Source organism: Nicotiana tabacum, chromosome 17 (assembly GCF_000715075.1).
Source record: "Nicotiana tabacum cultivar K326 chromosome 17, ASM71507v2, whole genome shotgun sequence".
Classification (NCBI taxonomy): domain Eukaryota; kingdom Viridiplantae; phylum Streptophyta; class Magnoliopsida; order Solanales; family Solanaceae; genus Nicotiana; species Nicotiana tabacum.
In genome coordinates, this window is record NC_134096.1 from 103997837 (window position 1) to 104022588 (window position 24752).

The 24752-nt window shown below is 35.7% G+C and overlaps 2 protein-coding genes across 2 annotated transcripts; both read left to right on the forward strand.

Moving 5' to 3' along the window:
- The first annotated feature begins 12402 nt into the window (after positions 1-12402).
- Positions 12403-14866, forward strand: LOC107768503 (light-induced protein, chloroplastic). Its single transcript, XM_016587630.2, has 3 exons — positions 12403-12933; positions 14113-14308; positions 14405-14866. Exons 1-3 carry the CDS (start codon positions 12476-12478, stop codon positions 14717-14719), a joined length of 969 nt encoding a protein of 322 aa, XP_016443116.1. The 5' UTR covers positions 12403-12475; the 3' UTR covers positions 14720-14866.
- Positions 14867-21861: 6995 nt separating this feature from the next.
- Positions 21862-22506, forward strand: LOC142172016 (uncharacterized). The gene has a single exon (XM_075235768.1). The coding sequence runs from the start codon at positions 21862-21864 to the stop codon at positions 22504-22506; it is 645 nt and encodes a 214-aa protein (XP_075091869.1).
- The last annotated feature ends 2246 nt before the right edge of the window (positions 22507-24752 follow it).

The following is a 24752-nucleotide window of genomic DNA, read 5'->3' on the forward strand; positions in this document are numbered from 1 at the left end:
TTTGATTTTTTTGATTTTTTAAAGATAAAAGGGTTTACATCAAAAAGTAAGACAATAAAAGTAAAACATCTGGATTACACCCTGAAATAATTCGGATACAGAAAAGATAGCAAGACTGGCTACCGAGACTCCCGTCTAATAGAGAACTTTCAGGTTTGGCGCCCGTTTTTAGGTTTCTCTTCTGTCGCGGCAATGGCTACTATGGCTTTCAATGCTGGATCATTAATTCTTTAACTGCCCTTTTGAGGATCCAACAATCCTCTGTATCATGTCCCATTGCTCCAGAGTGGTATTCACATCTAACATTAGCCCGGTGCGAGGGGGACTCAGGGTTTGGCCGGTTCGGGGCCACTGGTTATAGCAGACCTAGCCTGACTAGTTTTTGGAACAAACTCGAGTATGATTCGCCAATAGGGGTGAACTGATTCTTTCTGAAAGGCTCCCTTGGGCAAGGATTGTGTTGGGGATTATTTGGTTGGGGATTATATGGAGCTTGGTAAGAACGTGCATTTCTGGAAAGTGGATCTCGGTTTTATGTATAATGCAGTGGTTGTGAGTAAGGTTGCGCGTTCATCACCGCATAGGGAGGCGATGCAACGACATGTGATGTGGCCTTAAAGGCAATATAACTCAAGATTCAACCCGTTTTTTAAACCATTTTCAATCAACTCCCCAATTTTGATAGCCTCGGCGAACGGACAACATGTTCTGGAAATAGTCCGCCTCTTGGGCCTGTTGGAAGACAATAACCATTTCTACTTCGTCGAATTGAGGTTTTACCATGACGACTTGTTCGCACCATTTGACAGCATATTCACGGAAATTTTTCGTCATTTTCTTTGTCAAACTGGACACAGAGTTCTTTTTTTTGGATTTTTTACTCTTGCTTTCTTTTCTTTCTTTTTTTTTCGTTTTTTTGTTTTCTTTGTTATTTTTATCACTCTTTTCTTTCTTTTTTTTTTTCACTCAGTTTATTTGATGGCAATGATCGAATCCGATGAGGATTGCCTACGTATCATGACGCCGCATGAATCAGATCTTGCGTAGTTCGGGAGATCAGAAATAAAAGATAAACTAACTCTTTTTTTTTACAATTAATCTGACAAAATCTCTTAGCAAAGAAAATATTTTTAATTTTTTTTTTTGATTTTTTTAAAAAATATTTTTTGGAATTGGTGAATGAAAAAATTCTAAGGAAGAAAGAAAATATTTTTGAATTTTAAATTTTTTTTTGTAAATTTTGAAAGAAAGAAAATATTTTTTTTGCATTTTAATTTTTTTTTTTTTGAATTTTGGGAGAAAGACTTTTTTTTTTGAATTTTGGGAGAAAGTCTTTTTGGATTTTTGGTCTCAAAAATAAAAAAACTTCTAAAGAAGGAATTAAACGAAAATATCTTTTTGAATTTTTTGAAAATTGGAAGTTGGAACCGATGAGGTTTGCCTACGTATCTCACATCCGGTGAGAATTAGACCCGCGTAGTTCCGTAAAATCAGGAATAAAGTAAATAAACTATTATTTTTTACTCATATACAAATAATCCCATAAAAGCTCATAACACGGAAAATATTTTGGATTTTGTTTTTTGGAATCTTCGAAAGAATGACTTTTTAAAGAAGAACCAAAATATTTTGGATTTTCATTTTTTTTTTTTGTAAATTTTTTTAAAAAAGACATGAAATATATATATTTTTTTTGTATTTTTTTTTGTAAATTTAAAAAAAAGATAGAATTTTGGGAAAAAGACTTTTTAGGAAATATTTTTGGATTTTTGGATTTGACATCTAAAAAAAAGACTTCTAAAGAAGGAATTAAATGAAAATATATTTTATTTTTGGATTTTTAAAAATTGGGGCCGGAACCGATGAGGTTTGCCTACGTATCTCACATCGGGTAAGAATCAGACCCGCATAGTTTGGTTAAAACTGACTATGTTCTTTTTTTTGAATTTTATGAAAATTAATCTTTAAAAACCATATGCACTAGACCACATCATTTTTTCTCTGTTCGTTCAACTAATCTATGCTGAAGTCGGTCGACATGCAAGCCTCCCAAATAATGCAACAAGTAGCATATAACATGACATAATGGTCTCAACAAGGTACCTGTCCTAAAATAGAACTCGACCCCTGTGTCGAACGCTGCTAAGTCAAATGCACATGGTGCAAATAAAGCGTAGCCTACTAGAGATATTCATTGATTGTGGCTTGTTCTTCTAAGTTTTCAAATCCTAAAGGAGATGGTATCTAGACCTGGCTTACCTGGGCAAACAACCCGAGCCGAGGAGCGTCAAGCATTACCAGTAGTAGAACAGCACTGGCTAGCTAACGGCTCTCCCGCCTAAGCATGTGTGACTAAATCCTTCACCAGAAGCTGGTAGGCTAACTGGCTTTATCTCAAGACAGAAATTTTGTGATGCTGGTAGGCAAACACAACATAACTAACTATAAGAAGACTCAGAGGGGTGCGGGATGATACAATTTATATGTACAGTTCAACAATATCAAAACAGAAAAAAGTGGACAGGTAACACATTAGGCCGAAATAAATCACAATATATATAAAAATTAATAAAATCAAACAAAGTCAATGTACAACCTCGAATTCTTGAGAGTTCCCCAGCAGAGTCGCCAGAGCTGTCACACCACTTTTCTACCCCAAAAAGATAATGTATGTTGATTGTGGGTTAAAGAGTTTTTCCAATTAAAGTGATAAACTTGAGTAGGGATTATTTTATTATTCAGAGTCGCCACTTGGAATTGATTTTCGGGTGTTCCAAGTCACCTTTTATTTGAATCCCTAGTCAAAGGAAGGTTTGACTCTATTATTATTGGTCTGCGAAAACAAAGTCCGGATAAGGAATTCTGTTGATCGGGGAGAAGGTGTAACATTCCCCGAATCCCGTGGTTCTAGCACGGTCGCTTTATTGACTTAAAACTTGGCTTGAATTAATTTTGGACAAACTGTGATTTATATGATTTTCATGTTTTACCTATCCGCTTTTAATACTTGCTTTATTATTGAAAGACAAAATTACATTGTAAATAACATTATAATTTTATTATGACTTTGCATTTAAGGTCAAGTTACACAAGCGTGCACTCGAATTTGGAATTACGTACCATGATTATGTCACGAAAATCGTATCCATAGTCACGATAATGTATTATTGGCCACACCTAAAGCACACTACATTATTCATAGTTGTTTAATTATTTGCTAAGTTTGGGATTATTGTGAGGCTCAAAGATTACGGAGTAGAATTACGGAAAAGGTAAGATTGATTATTAAAGATTACTAGAGGTATCAATTATGCCGGGTATAGGTATGATAATGTGACAAGAAAATAAATTCTACTTATTTATTCTACTTTATCTATACTTAAAAAAATTAATGGAATAAAGTGAAAGCTTGCTAAACTCCAACGTGATCTCTACCAAATCAAACAATAGCCCATTTGACTTTTTCAATTTATGATTAATACTCACACCCAACATAAAGCCATAGGAACCCCACTTGACAAAAGTAACTATTAAACAAGATATGCACTTAGTAAAAGATTGATTCAAAATACAATAGCACTTGTCGTTGATGAAGCAGAGAGCAATAAACCACTCAGACTTTCACGTTGATTCAACAGTTAAACACACCACATAATTACACTGATAATCCAAAACATAAAATTTTAATGAAAATACTGATAAGAGCATGAAAACAGACCTTGAACATTCAACAGTTTTTAAATATATTAAGAAAAAAATCTCCTACTCGTACATAATCTCGTCCAAAGTGAAGAGATCCAGAAACAAAAATGAGACCTTCGTCGTCAACTCGTAACTAACCGTACGCCGGAACCTCGAACCAAGATCTCGTCAAGGACTTTTTTCGGACTGTTTTCACTCATATTTTAGCGACCAAGAGTGGCTTTTTCTGCTGGTTTTGTGATGTTTGCGAGCCGGTTTTTTGGAGGGAGAATCACTGCGTTTTTGCGGCAGTTTTGAAGCTGAAAATTGGCGTTAATGGAGGTAGGTTTTGCAGCTGTTTTAATGCATTTTTGGGCAGCTTTTGCTGTAATTTCGGGCTGCTTTTTGCTGGAATTCAGGGTGAGATTCGTTGCTATTTTTTGCTATATTTTGGGGATAGTTTCAGTTGGTTTTTATAGCTAAAAGGGTGCTGGATTTTGAGAGTAGTTTAAGGTTGATTTTGAGGTGAAAATGGGATTGTTTTATAGGTGGGAAAAGACGATGCTACAGCAGAGTATTAGAGCTAAAAGACGTGAAAATAGAAGGAGCTTTTTCTTTCCTCTTGTTTTTTCTATCTTTTCCACATCTATCTTCCCTTCATCTCTGAGATACATTGCATTTGACATGCACACTTGACATACAGGCATAGAGATGCATTTTGTTTCTCATGTCGTACGACATTGTGTCATTTATGATTTCACCTGCATAGTGACATTGCGTCATTCATGATTTCACCTGCATAGTGACATGTATGTATAGATATGTACTTTCCTCATGCTATCTGAAAAATGAAACATCTTAAGTGTTGTTGAAAAGTTTTGGAAAAAATCATAGTTTTACAAACCTACTCATATTTTGGTAATTTCGGAATAGGATTTTGATGTTTTACTGTATACTTGAAAAGAAGCATTTATTTCTGGGATTTCATACGAGCTGAGCATGTATTTATTGAGTTATTTCTTGCACCATCTTTACTATATCGTGATGAACTGTTGGTGGTTATTGGAGTTGGACACTGACCCTTGTCCCAACTCGTCACTACTTTCAACCTAAGGTTGGGTTTGTTATTTATTGAGTACATGGGGTTGGTTGTACTCATACTACACTTCTGCACCTTGCGTGCAGATGTTGGATGCTAATGTTGCGGAGACCGACGGGAGCTGGATATGAAGATATACGTGCGTTCCGGTTGTAGCTGCCTCTTGTTCATGGTAGCCTTAGATTTATAAAGATCTATTTATAACTTTATATACATTTCGAACAGATGATATATTTATTTCATACTAGCTTTGTAAATTCTAATCTTAGAAGCTCATGATTTGTACTATCAGTCCTTGGGGAGTGTATTAGAGTCAGTTAAATATTAATTGAATTGTATAGGTTTTAATTGGCTTACCTGACGGGTTTGGATTAGGTGCCATCATGACTATGTGAATTTTAGGTCGTGACAGGTATGTTGTCGTTAGACAAGGCTATGACTTATGGATCTGTTTATGTGAAGAAAGAGTCTCACATCCGATAATACTTTTTGTGCTAAATCATAATTTGACTACACTAACACAAATTGAGATTCAAACTCATCTACTTGTATAACATACTCAATATTATTATTATTTGTTTTATGTATTCCTATCTTTTTGTGATTTTTGCTGAATTTGTAGTTGGATACATTTCAACCTAAAATTTCTACATCTCTAAGGTGAATATTTGTTGTTGTTAGTAAGTAACAATTTACTGAAACCACCCATTTTGCCTTTTTATATAGTAATTGACGGTGGTGGGCAGGAGCGGCGCGTTGAATCATGGATTTAGCTGCGCATGCACATCATCATTTTGTGAAGACTTTATTAATGACAAAGTGCTGTGTACATTTTCTTTGTTTTTTCCTGCGTCTAATTGTAAATCCAGCACGTGGGTAAATATTCTAGCTGATAATGGATAAAATCATTTGTAATACCGAACTTAAAAATGCAAGATTTTGTGTCTATTGATTCAAATGTATTTCCTGCAATCGTAGTACTGATATGCTTTATCATATCCAATACACCAAAAAATTAAACACCGGAAAATGTAAATGTTGGGCCCGTGCAAGAACGGGCCACAGCCATCTAGTATTAATATACAAGTTTTATCATTTCTAAGCATAGGCCTCCAATGACACCAGTTACAAGAATATAATAAAAAATAAGGGATTCAACAAAGTATATCCAACTATAAGGGATATTGGTAACATATAAAATAACTTCAAGGATTCCTTTATAAATTTCTCAATAAGTAAAAGATAAAACAGAATGGTGTGAGGAGGAAAAAGGAGGAGTTTTTTTTATTTTTTATTCTTAAGCTTTAAGATATTAAAAATGTTTGAAATGAAACTTGGGTTGCTTGTTTGGAAATATAGGAAAATGAATTTGGACAACCCTTTCAATCATGCTTATAATTTTTTTATAAACGCCATAAGTGGATTAAGAGGAATTAACTCCATGTCTAGCAAATCAAGCAAATGCATCACGTGATTGTTAATTCACTGGCCGTTTGCACTTTATGGATGTTTAAATCTTAATCATTCAGATGTCGGACATTAAATGCGTTTGTTTTTAAAATCTGAATCTTAATTATTCAAATCTTAATCGTTAAGTTTTTTTTTTTTTGCTTCACAGTCACTTAATGAGTCTGAATATGTTTGTATCATTAAGATGTATAACAGAGACTTAATTTCATTAAGATGCTATCATCCATCTACTGTCATCGCCTACCATTATCAACTACCACCATGCCACCTACCACCACCATCATCCTCAATCATAGCCGCCACCATTGTCGACTACCACCACGCCCACCACCATCATTCTCAACGACAACCAACACTTATCCATCTCAACTACCACAACTAACCACCTCATCACCATCAACAATCATAGCTGGCACTGCCCATCAATATAAACTACCACCACTCACCACCATCTTCCTCAATCACAACTACCACCACCATCACCCGCCATTATTAACTATCACCACCACCACCACCATCCTCAATCATAATAGCTACCAGTGTCAATCACCACTAGGTACTACCCTAAACTACCACCATCAACCAAATCTACCACCAACCACCGCTTTTAATCGACATTCACAACACTACCGTTAGCCATCACCACCAGCAACTATCATATTTTAAAAAGCTATATATTTTAGTGATAGAATATTAGATTAATTAGTATTTTATTTAAATTTTATTTTTATTAATTTTCAAATAAACATAAATTTCATACATTCAGATGTTAAAAATCAAACAGTCTTAATCATTTAGTATTCAGATCTTAATACACATCTTAACATTCAGATTCAGATTTCTTAATCTTAATACACATTTTGATATTCAGACGTGTATTCAGATTCAGAACATCTTAATCTTAAAAAAAAATAAATGAGGATGTCGGTTTGAACTATTACCATTGGCATCTTTGACAATGAATGGTTGCCATTCATTTATCTTAGGTTTGAATCATACATATATATAGTTGATAGTTTTGAAAATTATATAGTAATTTTTACGCTAACATGCTAAATTAACCTAGCTACAGCCTACAAGAATAGACAACTTTTCGTGTAAGGAAAAAATTACTCTTATAACCGGTTATTTTACATTAATAATAGTTTTTACACTCTCATGACGTAATTTAAACGCTATATTAATATATCGTTTGCATTCATATTATGAGAAAAAATTATACTCTTAAATCCTAAATCCAGTCATACTTTTACTAAGATTTTCGGCCATCGCATGAGCTAAAATATCCTGTCCAATTCATCTTCTCCGCCACTTAAAATGTCCAACTTTATGGGATAAATAAAACCAAAATAAAATAAAATAAGAAAAAGCCAAATTGAGAGACATGAAAGTAAAATAAATTATTGAAGCCAAGAAAATAAAGGAGAGGAAAATACAAGAAGAGAAACTTCTAGTGCTTTTTTTTTTTCGTTGGATATCAATGTTTGGTTTGCTGCAATTTGACAAATCTTCCATCTCTCTCTTACTCACATCGCTTCCTTGTTTTTTTTCATGCTCACATTTCCGCCAAACACACAGAAAGCCGTTTTCATCGGACTCTAGAAGAGCACAGTTACGTGTCTAACTATCATTCCATCACCTTGATTTCTCGAAATCCCAAAATACCCCGCTTGATAATGTCACAATATTAAAATAAGGAAAAATCACAATCATATCAAAACTAAATAAATGCATGAATACATACGGACACACCTAGGACCATTTAGACATAAATTTCCAATTTTCTTTTTGAAAAAAATTATTTGGGTGAAGTTTGACGTGAAGTTGAAAATGTGTTTGGACATAAATTTTGGGGAAGTTTTGACATGTTAAATTTTTTTTTTCTTTTTCTTTTTTTTTTTTTTTAAAAAAGCTAAAAAGTCCCAAATTGTCATGGTTTGGCACAAAAAGAAGTTTTAAGCTATATTTGGGTTTTGAAATTTTGGTTTTCAAATTCTCCCAAAAACTAGATTAATTCTACGTATAAACTTCCAAAACTTATGACCAAACGCGTACCTAAAGTTGGCACAATTTTTTATTTAGCCACTTAAACTAGACCTCTTCCCATCTCAACACATGTAGTAGGTATATAATGTAGACAATTTTTATTCAAGTGGCATATAACGTTAGTTATATCCTATTTAAGCGCGTGAAAAGAAAATTTTTAGCTGATATATTTGCAGTAACGGTAACATCTGTGAAGTAACGGTAATTCTTTATTTCTCTCTATTTAAAACCTAATTACTTCCATATCGTACTTAAAAATCCAATTTTGCTGCTACTTCATCACTTCTCCTTCTCTTCTTGGTATCAATTCTTTTCTTCTCTTCTTTCGCTCGTTTATATTCTCGCCGAGTTTATTTAAGTGAAGGTTGAAACTTAGTTAACTTCCATTAATATCGAACTTATCGGAATCAACGAACTCGTCAATGTCACCTTGCGCTGCCGTTGGAATTTATAAGTGTGGTATTTCTCCAATATTTGAAAGCCATGTTTATTCCAATATCCTCAAAACCTCTATCAATAATTGCTTTTCCTAATGTTATTCCTCTATTTCTATCGATTTTTCCTCTGCTTACTCTTCATCTTGCTCCTCCTTTCGGTCCTTAAATATCTCAATTTATCACCAACCTCTGAATCATCTTCTTCAGAAATAACACTTGCTTGCGAGTCACCACTATCAACATCTAATTGTACTCCATTTTCATCAACATTATGATCTGGTTCAGTACCATTATAAGTTGTTTCAACACCATTCAAATTTGATTGAGCGTCATTGAGATCTGAGATGTTTTCTAACTCTTCTTCAAGTGGCTCAATAAGTTCTTCGGTATTTATATTACTCCCAAGTATAACGTTAGCTATATCCTATTTAAGCGCATGAAAAGAAAATTTTTAGCTGATATATTTCCAGTAATGGTAACATCTGTGAAGTAACGGTAATTCTTTATTTCTCTCTATTTAAAACCTAATTACTTCCATATCGTACTTAAAAATATAATCCAATTTTGCTGCTACTTCATCACTTCTCCTTCTCTTCTTGGTATTAATTCTTTTCTTCTCTTCTTTCGCTCGTTTATATTCTCGCTGAGTTTATTTAAGTGAAGGTTGAAACTTAGTTAACTTTCATTAATGTCGAACTTATCGGAATCAACGAACTCGTCAATGTCACCTTGCGCTGCCGTTGGAATTTATAAGTGTGGTGTTTCTCCAATATCTGAAAGCCATGTTTCTTCCAATATCCTCAAAACCTCTATCAATAATTGTTTCTCCTAATGTTATTCCTCTATTTCTATCGATTTTTCCTCTGCTTACTCTTCATCTTGCTCCTCCTTTTGGTCCTTAAATATCTCAATTTATCACCAACCTCTGAATCATCTTCTTCAAAAATAACACTTGCTTGCGAGTCACCACTATCAATATCTGATTGCACTCTATTTTCATCAACATTATGATCTGGTTCAGTACCATTATAAGTTGTTTCAACACCATTCAAATTTGATTGAGCGTCATTGAGATCTGAGATGTTTTCTAACTCTTCTTCAAGTGGCTTAATAAGTTCTTCGATATTTATATTACTCCTAAGTATAGCGTTAGTTATATCATATTTAAGCGCGTGAAAAGAAAATTTTTAGCTGATATATTTCCAGTAACGGTAACATCTGTGAAGTAACGGTAATTCTTTATTTCTCTCTATTTAAAACCTAATTACTTCCATATCGTACATAAAAATCCAATTTTGCTGCTACTTCATCACTTCTCCTTCTCTTCTTGGTATCAATTCTTTTCTTCTCTTCTTTCGCTCGTTTATATTTTCGCCGAGTTTATTTAAGTGAAGGTTGAAACTTAGTTAACTTCCATTAATGTCGAACTTATCGGAATTAACGAACTCGTCAATGTCACCTTGCGCTGCTGTTGGAATTTATAAGTGTGGTGTTTCTCCAATATCTGGAAGCCATGTTTCTTCCAATATCCTCAAAACCTCTATCAATAATTGCTTCTCCTAATATTATTCCTCTATTTCTATCGATTTTTCCTCTGCTTACTCTTCATCTTGCTCCTCCTTTCGGTCCTTAAATATCTCAATTTATCACCAACCTCTGAATCATCTTCTTCAGAAATAACACTTGCTTGCGAGTCACCACTATAAACATCTGATTGCACTCCATTTTCATCAACATTATGATCTGGTTCAGTACTATTATAAGTTGTTTCAACACCATTCAAATTTGATGAGCGTCATTGAGATCTGAGATGTTTTCTAACTCTTCTTCAAGTGGCTCAATAGGTTCTTCAATATTTATATTACTCCCAAGTATAACCCTAGCTTTAGATTGGTCATTAACCTCTCCCCCCCCCCCCACACACACACACACCTAAATTTGGGACACTTAAAAGACCAACTGAGTTTTCGAGTACTTCAGGCTAACTCACCACATGACTCAAATAAATATCCAAAGTATCACAATGATGTAAATCTTTTACAAATTCAAATAATTAAAAATCAGATACGACTTGAATAAATTCACTATTTTTTTTCTTTCGACAAAAAAGTCCTTCGATAGTTATATACCCAAGGTCTTTAGCATAAGCGGATAACTCTGACAAGATTGAAATTGTCTTTATCGATAGCAACAGAAAAAGAATCTAATTTCCCTTTGAATATTGGGATAGGTTCTTCGATAAATGTATCCCGTGGTGAAAACGAGTTAATTATCCATAATATGTCCTTAGATAAAACATCAAAGGACTAGCACAAAGGAAAACCTAGAAAAAATACTAGCTTTATTAGAAACTTAAAAATAAAATCATAATTGCAGCAATAAACAATAAATAAAGAAGAGATTGGACCTTAAGCATTAAAAATGCCATACGACATCAGCAGAGGATAGTAGACACGAGCACCAATGGCGGAAAATAGAAGAATATTTTAGGGCAACGCTGGTTTTTTCGACATTGCATCGACAGAAAAGAAACGGAGCTAATTTAGTTTATTTGTGTGTTTGATTGGAAATAAGACTATATAGATGAAGTAGACAATTGTATGACGGGGCACGATTTTAGTGGCTATTTGTTCCACGTAGGCAGAGATTTCAGGCACGGGCTTGGTGAATCCATAAACCTAAACAAAAGTGTCTAATTGGTACATTATATGCTTACTGCAAGTGTTCAAATAGGACGAAATCCAGTTTAAGTATCTAAATGAAATTGTGCCACTTTAGGTGTCACCGTATTTATTCCGCCTATTTTTTTTCTACAAAGAAATTAATATGATTTAATCATGATACAATAAAATATAAAATATTATCAGAATGAAATACTTTAAAATAGTATTCAGAGTATGAGTTCACCATCAACAAAAGAAATAATGTAAAATCTTAATCTTATGAGATGTGAAAATATAACATACAAAATGCTTTATCTACCGCAATTTATGTGATATAGGTTGGATGTTGAGAGTCACACGAGTTTTTCTTTGGTCATAGTATTTTTAGATATTTTTTTTAAAAATTAATTGTTAATTAATAAGTATGATTTATAATATTTCTTATGTAGTTTTAAAATACGTAAATTTCATTTCAAAAACTAAAAATTTCTAAGTTTGAATTCACAATCAAAATTAAGAAGACTCTCAAAATTTAAATTTAATGTAAATTTGGACGGAGGGAGTAATTATTTTAAAGGTTTATATTACTTATAAAAGTGTTCTTTTAATTATTTAATAGTAACTCATAATATTAGATTCAGTAAATTTGGTTTGCATGTTAAGTACCAAGTAAGTCCGCCCTTTGTAAAATTTCAAAAAGTGAAAATTAGATATACATACATAAATATGCAAAAAGAATTACTAGTAGTAGTCTTTCAAACCCTTATATGAATATTTCACATAAGTTCATGTTCCTTTTTGTAGGATGACGTAGAGCTTTTAAGCTAACTCTCATATTAACACAATCTAAAATTTACATAATTTCTTAAGTAATATTTACGAAACAGATATCAAAGTAAAAAACAAAAAGATCTCAATTAATTTTGCACCGGCGGAAAAATATTTAAGGGCAGATATGTCTTTTCGCAACAGCATAACCAAAGGCCCCAGACTCATATAAACCGCATCATACAGTAGCAAATGTAACACTTTCCATCTACCTTCCCCTGTTTTCATCACTCATTTGTTCTCTCAAAATAATGGCTTCCATCTCTTCTCTAAATCAAATTCCTTGCAAAACTCTGCAAATTACATCCCAATATTCAAAACCCACCTCAAAAATCTCCACTTTGCCCCTCACCTCCACAAACTTCCCATCAATTTCAGTCAAAGAATTCACAAACCCAAAACCAAAATTCACAGCACAAGCCAAGAACTACGACAAGGAAGACGAGTGGGGTCCAGAGGTGGAGCAAATAAAGCCAAGTGGAGGAGGAGTATCGGTAGCAGAGGAAGAACCACCAAAGGAGGAGCCGAGTGAAATTGAGTTGCTCAAGAAACAATTGGTGGATTCTTTTTATGGAACCAATAGGGGTTTGAGTGCTAGCAGTGAAACTCGGGCTGAGATCGTTGAACTCATCACTAAGCTTGAATCCAAGAACCCAACTCCTGCTCCTACCGAGGCGTTGCCTCTTCTCAATGGCAAATGGATTCTTGCGTAAGTTCCTGTTTTCACCTGCACCATGAAAAATATACTATTACTATTATTTTTCATTTATTTGTGTGGTCCATATTGCTATGTGTGAAATGAAAAAATATTTTTTTTCTCAAACTACAATATTGTCAGAAAGAAAGGAATTAATATTCCGAATTTATACCAAAAAATTAATTTCTTTTTTCTCTTTGGTAAGCTGGATTCTGTTATTCTTTGGTAAAACGGAGAATAATTTTGTTTATCAACTTCTGTTGATTTTATGAACAATTCTCAATTAATTGAAGGGGTAGTTTAAGGCTGATGAATCTTTTGGATGAGTTACTTGAGCAGTATGGATTGACTCACATGACTAACTGCTTCACTAGCTTCCAATATTTTTTAGTTATTACATGTTGTGTATGTTGATTATTGTGCTCTAAGCAATCGGATTCTCTTGTTAAATAAAAACTATCATAGTTTATTTATTCAATAATCGAGTTTGAGCTAACACTCCTGTCTATCTGGAATACAAAAGGAAAGATAATAAAAGTTTTTGGTACCTTGAAAACTAGAAGTATCAGGAAGGGGAGCCTTGAACAAAGGTCAAGTTGTCTCCGTTTGACCTACATGTCATGTTCGAGCCATTGATGCTTGCATCAGGATAGACTGCCTACATCACCCCCTCTTGCGGTACGGCCCTTCCCCGGACCTGCGTGAACGCGGGATACTTTGTGCACCGGAAAACTACAAGTATCCCTAACACATATCAGGATTTTAGTGATATCCCTTCACTGCCGTGTTCGATAAAGGTTACATAAAGTTTTAAATTTATGGGTGCTAAATATCACAGCTAAATATACACATTAAAGATATTACTGCATCCATATATGTTGCCATGACCATACATCAAGCATACATCCACCCCTAATTTTTGAGTGTTTTTGAGATGCAGCAAAGTTGAAGGAGATTATAATAGTTTGATGTGAAGAGACTAATTTTTTTTTAACATCACTTTCTAAGGGTGCTATCTTTTCACCACCATCACTGGTGGCTTGTTGATTTGTAGCTAATCATTATCTTTTGATGAAAACAAGGACATTCTTTAGTGCACTAAGATTGTTAAACGTTCGTGCTTCATTGTAAATGTAATATACTCGCGCTTGTTGGCATGAACACTTGGAATTGTTTACTGGAACACTGCAGGTACACATCTTTTTCTGGCCTGTTCCCCTTGTTGTCAAGGGGCACACTGCCTCTGGTTCGCGTCGAGGAGATTTCCCAGACCATCGATTCTGAGGCTTTCACTGTTCAGAACTCTGTTGTCTTTGCTGGACCTTTAGCTACAACTTCCATTACTACCAATGCCAAATTCGAAGTCAGAAGTCCTAAGCGTGTCCAGGTCATTATTTTCTTCTGCATTTTTATAGTCTAGTCCATCATTCCTCTTATTTAATCATCATTTCAGTCTCATGTTTTACTGTGTTTTGTGGTTCAGATTAAATTTGATGAAGGCATAATTGGAACACCCCAGTTGACGGATTCTATTGAGCTGCCTGAGAACATCGAATTCTTGGGACAAAAAATTGATCTAAGCCCTTTCAAAGGTTTGGTTAATTCAGTCCAGGACACAGCTTCTTCAGTAGCCAAGTCCATTTCCAGTCAACCACCAATTAAGTTTCCTATTTCCAACAGCAATGCACAATCTTGGCTGCTGACAACATACCTTGATCATGAGCTTAGGATTTCCAGAGGAGATGGAGGCAGTGTATTTGTGTTGATCAAGGAAGGCAGTCCCCTCTTGAAGCCTTAAAAAGACATTTTCTTGAGTTGTGTATGATGCTAGCTAGTATAGAAGAGCAAAAAATAGAAAGGAAAAAAATATATATTGTACACTAAAAAAATATTGTTACATTGAATCAAAATCTATAGATCTGCTTGACCTCATGATTTGTAACCATTGAGGAATCTTGGTGTGTCAAATATTGAAAATATATGGCTTGAAAGAAGTTAGCATATGAACTACTTCGCTGGAATTCAATCAACTTTGGAAGCCTTTGTATGCCGATTTACTTTGATAAGCTAGGATCCATAAAAATAGTGAACCAAGAATAAGTTGGTTTGGGGCCTTCAAGGCTAAGGCTTAGTCCAGTGGCAGGAGCGTAACATGTTACGTGGCAGTTAGACACGCGAGTTTAAATTCTGTCACAAACAAACGTTGATATTTTAATAGAGTTAGACACGCGAGTTTAAATTCCGTCACAAACAAACGTTGATATTTTAATAGAATTAGACATGCGAGTTTAAATTCTGTCACAAACAAACGTTGATATTTTAATAGAGTTAGACACACGAGTTTAAATTCCGTCACAAACAAGCATTGATATTTTAATAGAGTTAGACACACGAGTTTAAATTCCGTCACAAACGAGTTTAAATTAGACATGCGAGTTTAAATTCTGTCACAAACAAACGTTGATATTTTAATAGAAAGAATAGAAAGACGGACTAACTATTTATCAAAGGTTGGAAGACACACTTATATTATCATGTTGGAAGACTTGAAGTTGAAGCGAGTAGAATTTGTTCGGGAGAGGATGTTTCCAATCTTTTCAATGCATGGTTAATTTTTTTCTATTAAGTATTAACCTTAGAAGAACCTTAGAAGTGGAGTAATAAGTTCGATAAGAAGGTAAGAAAAAGAGATTTCAATCATCTGTACACACCTTTGTGGTCAAAATTACAATTCATTATTGCCCAAAATCTACCAAGGTAATAACCCCTCACCTCATTCAATAAAACAAAAGTAAATTACATTAAAAATAGAATAAAATCACAAAGTAGCGGAATATGCTTTTCACCTTTCCATCAACCACCTCCACCTTAAAAAACTAAAAAAAAGGAAACATTATTTTCTCTGTGTGTTGTTTAAGTATTCTTTAAAAAAAATGGTTACCTGGCACTCCGAAACCAAATGTCCGGTGGCGACTCTTTTAAAGGGGGTTAAAAGGTTAAAAAAAAAGGGTGTGACAGCTTTGGCGACTCTGCTAGGGAGTTGCAGGTTCGAGGTGGTACTTGATCTTGTTGGATTTTTAGAATATTCGCTTGAGGTTTTTATGTTTTTTATTTGCTTTATTTGATTTTTATTTTTGCTTATGTCGTCTTATTATTTGCTAGTTGTTTATGTGTTTATAATTTTTCTTTATGTGTTACTGCTTTATAACTGTCATCATATGCATTACCCGGTCAATTCTTTCTGCAACAAGTCTCGTAGTATGCGTCGCGTACACGAACTCTTCGATGAGTCACCCTTATTTTAGGAAGGGAGCCGTCGGACGTATGGAGTGAGTGGAAAGCTTGAGCAGCCACTATCGACCATACGCTCCCCCGAATTGCCTTGTTAGTGAACCCCAAACGTAGGTCAGCCTTTAGGTCATTTTGTATTTGCATCATATCATTGTGACCTAGCAGGGCCCGGTCCTAGGTACAGTGTCCTTTGTAGGAAGCCTGTCCAAGTAGTGTCAAATGGGCCTACCGGCCCACAAGGACATTCAACCATCCTATGTGCTAAATGTTGCATCTTTGAGGGTAAAAAGATCATTTGGCTGACTGATGTTTAGGAAGGAAGGTGAAAAATGAAGTAAGAGAGAAAAATTAGTTGCATTTTTTTCAAAGTTTTCTCCCATATCCAATCCTCCCAAACTACGCATACATGATTCTCGTCTTTCGGAACGGGATACGTAGGCAGCCCACATAGGGTTCGGTCTTCCTAGTGAGTTAAATTTTTGGCTTCGGAGGTCGTAGCCAAATCTTACATGTCTAGCCACTTTTGGCCACATAAGCCGTTTTGCAAAATGGGGTCATTTTCGTAAAAATGGTTCAGTGACCCATGTCTTAGAGTCCTATGTCCACAACACGATGTTCTCCCAGTTTAAGGTCCATTCATGTTGAATTTGCATGCTTAGCCAATTTTTGGCCATATAGGTCATTTTTGCAAAGTGTGTCCATTTTTGCAAAGTAATTTTGGAGACCCTGATTCCTAAGAGGTTGGGGGATACATAGGCCCACGTGAGGTGTTTTCTGTGTCTTAGAGGTCAGCCTAATTGAGTTTGAACTAATAGCCACCCTTGGCCACGTAGGCCATTTTGCAAAATAGCCCAATTATGTCTTACATGTGTCCAATAGGAGGTGTTGTGGCGTCGCATAGCGTCTTGAGTCACTAACTCTATTTAGTCTTATTTTTCTCATTCATGTATGGATTCATTTACCGGAGCTTGAGCATGACAGACGCCCCAGGGACCATCTTAGTGAGGATCGTTGCTTTCAGGAGATGTTTGAGGAGCCTTTTTATATTTTGAGTATGTTTTGTCTCTTATTTTATAAATCTTGTCCAGCAGTACTGATTCGTTTAGGTGGTGTCACAATTTGTCGTAATCTAGTTAAGCTTGTCGAATCATTTGTTATCGTAATTCCTATGATATATTTGAAAACCAAAAAAAGCTATAAATAAAAATTCCAAAAAGATATTTATTTTTAGTTTATTTTGTCCATTATTTTTTCAGAACTACGCTTGGTCCGATTCATGTGGAACATGATACATTGGTAACCTACATCGGGTTCGATAGAATCATTTTTAATTTTGTTTTTCAAAAAAAAATATGAAGTTATGGGATGTGAGAAATGAGAGGAAAGAAAAGAGTGACAATCAGAAGGAAAAAGAGAGGAACGAAAATAGAGGAAAGAGAATGAGCAAACCGAGGAGTGGTAAAGAGAAAAATGAAGAGGAAAAGGGGCAAGAAGAGTGAACTTGGGATGATGCCAATATGACATTCATACCCTCGAAGTCATTTTAGAACCGATAATTGTGACTAGGTACATTGCACATAATGTGAGATTATCTTATGTTAAATGCCCTAACGCTAATGTGATGACTTCATTTTATTTCTCTTTGTTTTCTTCATTATAACAGAAGGGTGGTTGGTTTATGGTTCTTAAACTGTTACTCTTCCCTACAACATAAATTTGAAAGGCAATGGAAGACGACAACCGAATTGAGTTAGTTGATACTGGTGCCCAAAACCAATTGGTTGAACAATATACTGGGTTGGTTGAAGAGGTAATGATGGCGTACATGTATCAGGCTTGGATGACTGGTAGGGCACCACCCCCGCCACCACCTAGCTTCCTAGATGCCACCCCCACCCAAGCCCCGGTCATAGTGTCAGATGATCCCCCATATTCTCTAGATTTTTTCGCTTATCATAGCTTTCCTAACCTCCCTAGTAGCTCCATTGTTTCCTCCAACTACATTTCCCAAAAATAGCCCTCATGTCATATCCACTATCCCCGCTATTACAACTTCTCAACAACTTTTCTTTCATAGATCCAACAGTGAACACCAGTTCAAACCTTTTGATACCCAATACTACCCCCCAAAGTTGGCCCACCAGGTCCCAGACTCATATAATCATAGCTCTCAGAATGAGCCTCACGTCGAAAATGAAAAGTTCACAAGGAAAGAAAAGCGAGATGAGATATCCAGAAAGCTGAAAGGTATAGAACAACCCTTAGGATGTGAATTATACCTATGTGAAGGGAGGTCATAAAAGAGATGGAAGATATAAGGCAAGATTTTAAGGTAAGTAAGGTAAAGGTGAACAACGTACGAGATACTCAAATGCAGAAGGTTGTGAATAATCCATACTTCATATAGAAGGCCAGAAGCGCTGAGACTCAGTATCCAGTAATGATAATGGCATCGTCAGTGGCATATTTTCCGTCCTATGGCTTCTATGTATCGAGAGGTCTAGTTAAAATAGTAAATAAGAGTTAGAGACGATAGGATGTCTCACTTGATGTTCCAGAATAACACGAGAAAATCTATAGTGCAATTAAGTTGAAGGAAGGTTGCGAGTAGTATAAATGGATATGTGTAAATTGCAAACTAAATTATGGTAGAGCGACAAGGTTTTAGGAAGACAGGAGTAAGAATAAGAAAGGACGAGTGAGAAGGTAACAAGAATGGATAAGTCCTCGGGATTAAGCCCACGAAAACGAGAGAGCTAATGGTTTCTCAAAGTTATATAAAGCTCAGTATAGCCTGAATGAACTCAAAAGAGTCTAAGACTAGTAGCATTTAGAAGAGATGTAATGCTACCCTGATAGTAGAATGAGGGTGTAATTGTGATAAGTAAAAGATAACGTTTGGGCCTTCGATTGAGTAATGATTTCATAAATTATACGGGATTAAAATACCCACGTGAGGAAAATCACATTGGGATGCTATAAAATATGATTTTGAATGTATAGTATCGCCCTTAGGTGGATCAGTCTAATCACTTCAAATGTTCCTTGAGGTGAATCAACAATGAATGGACAAAAGTCACAAAGTATGAAATGAGATTAGGTCGTTATTCTTAAGATGAATAGTAATGAGGAAGCATTAAAGGACTTATATTTATACATATGGGATAAGCAACGAAAGTAACCTGGAGTTTGGTAGCAGACCTCAGTAAGGATAAATCAAAGTAAGAGTTATGGTATAGTATGGCTTACTTAGATGTAGTAAGACTAATGATACCCAGAGGAACAACTTGTCATAATTTTATATATTTTCACAAAGTAAGGCCTAGAGATTAGCTAAAAGCTGGAGGAAAGAAGAGAGAAAAGTCGCATAGGCGCACATACAAGGTCAGAGTCGTACAAGCTACATGATAGAAGGTAGCAATATTTACGAGATTGAAAAAAATTCCGACCACAAGTCATGGTATGAGAAAGAGGCCAAAAGGGAGGAATGTCCGGGCCTTTGGATTTATTCACAGAACAGTTGCCTAGATGGCAAGAAGAGTATTAAAGTATTCGCAAGGACTATAGGTTATGATAATGATAAGTGTATCAGTCAACATTAGAGGACGAATGTTCCAAAGGGGGGAATGATGTTACACCCCATATTTTCGTACGTGAAATTACGCAATAAGTAAATTGATATAAGTTCGGAAATGAGATGTTACATCCCGCATTTTCATACGTTAAAGTTTTGTCGTAAGTTAATCGACGTAAGCTCAGAAATGAGATTATTTTGAGATTATAAGCATTTATGCTATTTCAAAACAAGTGATAAGTAAATTCGTGACGGTGAGAGGGTAAGCCAATCGAAGAAAACGAGTTTCGTCGAAGTTTGACAATTTGGGATAAAATATTGTCTGAGCTATAATACTCGGTATTTATGGACTAGTGACATACAAGGTATCACATGACTATGATAGTAAAGTGTATGGGGTGTGTTAAAAATGAGTAGTATTTTAAGTAATTTGAGATAATTCTTAATTATATGGATAATTAAATAATTAGTGATCTTAGTGGGAGATTAATTATTTAATTAGTGTATTTGGATAAGTTTTGATTAGACTCCAACGTGGCAACCCAAAGGACTCTTGATAATGAGTCTTAACCCACAAAGCAAGATGGCACAATTAGAGGACTTTGTGGCCAAAGTCATCAAAAGAGTGGGGCCCACACTCATTATGATAAAAGACATCTCATTCACCTAAATGAGGTGCTTATCTCTACAAAGTAAAGAGTGAGATGCTTATATCTAGTCTTCAAGTAACGGATGGAGCTCACAAAAATCTCTTTAAGAGAGATGCATCTATAAGTAACAAATCTCCTTCAACAATTTCATACGAAGTTATACTGCGTAATAGCAATGGAATTTGCAATTCTAAGAGAGCACGGTACAATCTTTATCAAGAATATCATACGGATTTTTCCCTACATCGATCCGCCGTTACGTATTGTCGCAATCAACGGGTGTTAAAGGGATTGTCAAGAGAATCGGTTCAGGTATGTTAAGGCTATCCCTTCTTTCTTTTTGGCATGATCAATACGATACAAACGAAACGAGCAAATGCACAATTTCCATAAATGACTCTATTCATAGAAATACTAGGGATGTCTATATTCTTGATTCCACATGTGAATTATTATTATATTTTCTGTTCATGGGTCTTAGAAAAATACGTATTTGATAAAGTTTATTCGAAAGGCATATTGATTTTATGATATTTCGAGAAATCTTATTAACGTATTTCTTATGCATTTTATGTATTTATACATGTACATTGACCCATGACCAGATGGTGTTATATACGCGTATATTATATGTATATGGGATATGGGAAAAGGTTATGGCGTTATATACGTACCACCACCTGATCAGCTGGTATACATTGATGATTTTGCCCACAGTGGCCGAGATGATATGATGGGATGCCCTCAGAGGCTTGATGATGTTATGAACGCATATATCTAAGCATGGTATGGCATTTATACGCATACGCATGACGTTGTAAATATTAATGATTCACAGAGTTATTCGGACTTACATGTCGAGTCTTTTACTCCATGTCCCTCTTATGTCTATTATTTACTAATTTTTATTTCTTACATACTCGGTACATTATTTGTACTGACATCCCTTTTGTCTGGGGACGCTGTGTTTCATGTCCGCAGGTCCCGATAGACAGGTCGAGAGCCTTCCAAGTAAGCTATTAGCTCAGCGGAAGGTGTTGGTACACTCCATTTGCTCCGAAGTTGCTTGTTTGGTCAGTATGATTTAGACGTGTATTGTTTGGTATGGTAGGGCTCTGTCCCGACCTTTATGACAATTATGTATTCTTAGAGGCTTGTATACAAATGTCATGTACGTAAAAGATTGTACGGTCTTGTCGGCCTATGTTCAGTGTACGAGTGGTTATTTTGGTCTTATAGGCCCGTATGTCTTATGTATAAGTTGGTATTTCATGTTGTATTCTACTTATCTCACGGCAGCCTCTCCGGCCCAGTTATCTATGATAGTATGATACTAAAAGATATGTTATGTTGGTACTCGGTTGAGTAAGGCACCGGGTACCCGTCGCGGCCCATCATCTTGGGTCGTGACAGAATCAAGGACAAATGAATGCCGGTAGAGGTCATGCGAGAGTTTTTGCATTTACTAGACAAGATGCTCAGGCCTCGAATGCTGTGGTTACAGGTATTCTTTCTGTTTGTTCATTTGATGCACTTGCGTTGATTTATCCGGGAGCTACTTACTCATATATGTCATCGTACTTTGCTTTGAGGTTTGGTAGCCAGCCTGAGCTATTGAATGATCCTTTTCTAGTTTCTACTCTTGTTAGAGAGTCTCTATTAGCTGAATACGTGTATCGTGCTTGTCAGGTTTGGGTTGAGGGTAGAGATACTCTAGCTGACCTTATTGTACTCGATATGATTGACTTTGACATGTTGATGGTAATGGATTGGTTATCCTTTTGCTATGCTATCGTCGATTGCCATGCAAAGATAGTTAAGTTTCAGATACCAAACGAGCCCAGCTTTGTCCTAAAAGGGGGTCAGGTTCCAGAAAATTGCAAAGTTGTATCTTTTATGAAGGTTCCACGGCTTCTAAAGAAAGGTTGCTTGGGTCTCTTAGCTATTGTAAATGACACAAGAAAGGAAACAATTAGTATAGAAAATGTACCAGTAGTGAGAGAATTTTTTGATGTATTTCCTGAGGATTTACCAGGATTACCTCTAGTACAAGGAAGATTTTGGTATTGATTTGCCACCTAACACACAACCTATATCGATACCGCCCATATCGGATGGCACCAGCAGAGTTGGAGGAGCTAAAGCAACAACTACCAGATTTGTTAGATAAGTGTTTTATCAGACCGAGTATATCTCTATGGGGTGCACCAGTACTGTTCGTAAAGAAGAAAGACTGTGCATTGACTACAGGTAGTTGAACAAGATAACGATACGCAATAAATATCATTTGCCTCATATAGATGTCATGTTTGATCAGTTACAAGGAGCTGCCTACTTCTCAAAGATTGACCTACGGTCTATCTATCATCAACTTAGTATCAAAGATGAAGATATTTCTAAGACTGCTTTCAGAACTCGATACGGGCACTATGATTTTCTTGTGATGCCTTTTGGACTGACTAATGCTCCAACTGCATTCATGGATTTAATGAATATGGTGTTCAAGCCGTTTCTGGATAGATTTGTAATAGTATTTATTGATGATATCCTGATATATTCTCGTAGCCAAGGTGAACATGAGAATCATCTAAGGACTGTGTTGCAAACATTGCGACAATATTGGCTTAATGCTAAGTTCTCAAAGTGTGAATTTTGGGTGGACTCGGTATCATTTCTGGGGCATATTGTATCCAAATATGAAATTATGGTACATCCTAAGAAGACAGAAAATGTGCAAAAATGGCCCAGACCTACTTCTCCTACAGATATTCGTAGCTTCTTAGGCTTGGCATGCTATTACATGTGTTTTGTGCAGGATTTCTCCATAACAGCAGCGCCACTGACCAAGTTAACACAGAAATATACAAAGTTTAAGTGGACGAGAAATGTGATCAGAGCTTTTAGAAACTCAAACTATGTTTGACAACAACACCAATATTAGCTTTACCATCAGGTTCTGGAGGATTTACGGTGATTTGTGATGCATCAAAGGTGGGATTAAGATGCGTTCTCATGCAAAATGGTCGAGTTATCGCTTATGCTTTGAGACAATTGAAAAAGCATGAGCAAAACTATCCTACACATGATTTGGAGATGGCTCCAATGGTATTTGCTTTAAAAATTTGGAGGTGTTACCTATACGGTGAAACTTGTGAGATCTATACTGACCATAAGAGTTTGAAGTACATTTTTCAGCAGAGAGATTTGAATCTTTGGCAGCGCCGGTGGATGTAACTACTCAAAGACTATGACTGTTCTATTTTGTATCATCCTAGAAAAGCCAATATGGTGGCTGATGCATTGAGCAGAAAATCTGTGGGAAGTTTGGCACATATAGCCCTTACAAAAAGACTTTTGGCCAATGATATTCAGATACTAGAAGGTACATGTATTAAATTTAATGTGGGAAAGTAGATATATTGTTAACTTGTGTTCAAGTCAAGTGTTCATTAGTCAAGTGCATTAAGGCCACCCAATATGAGGATGAGCGATTATGCAAATACATAGATGAGGTATTAGCTGGTAAAAGCAAGGATATGATTGTTGAAAGTGACAGTGTTCTTCGAATAGGTGACAGACTATGTGTAGCAGTCGTAAATGGTTTGAGACATGCTATTCTTGAATAAACCCACAACTCTAGATACACTATATATCCTGGATCCACAAAAATATACCATGACCTGAAGCAATTTTATTGGTGGGAAGGTATGAAGAAAGATGTTGCTAACTTTGTTTCTAACTGTTTGACTTATCAGCAGGTCAAGGCTGAGCATCAGCGACCCGCAGGACTACTACAACAAATTGAAATTTCAGAGTGGAAATGGGAAAGAATTACTATGAATTTTGTCACCGGGCTACCACGAACCCTTAGAGGTTATGAATCTGTATGGGTTATTGTAGATCGACTAACAAAATCAGCACACTTTTTGCTAGTGAAGACTACGTATTGTGGAGTAAGGTATCCAACGATATTGTTTAATGAAATTGTCCGACTTCACGGAGTTCCAGTATCCATCATCTCTGATAGAGGATCACACTTTACTTCACGCTTTTGGAAATCTTTTCAAGAAGCATTGGGTACATGAGTAGATCTTAGTACTGCATTTCACCCATATACAGACGGGCAGTCTGAACGTCCTATACAGATCTTGGAGGATATGTTGAGAGCTTACATTCTTGAGTTTGGAGGTAGTTGGGACGTTTATCTTCCTTTAGCTGAATTTACTTACAACAATAGCTTCCAGTCCAGTATTCAAATGGCACCGTACGAAGCATTGCATGGTAGAAAATGTCGTACTCTTATCGGATGGTTTGAA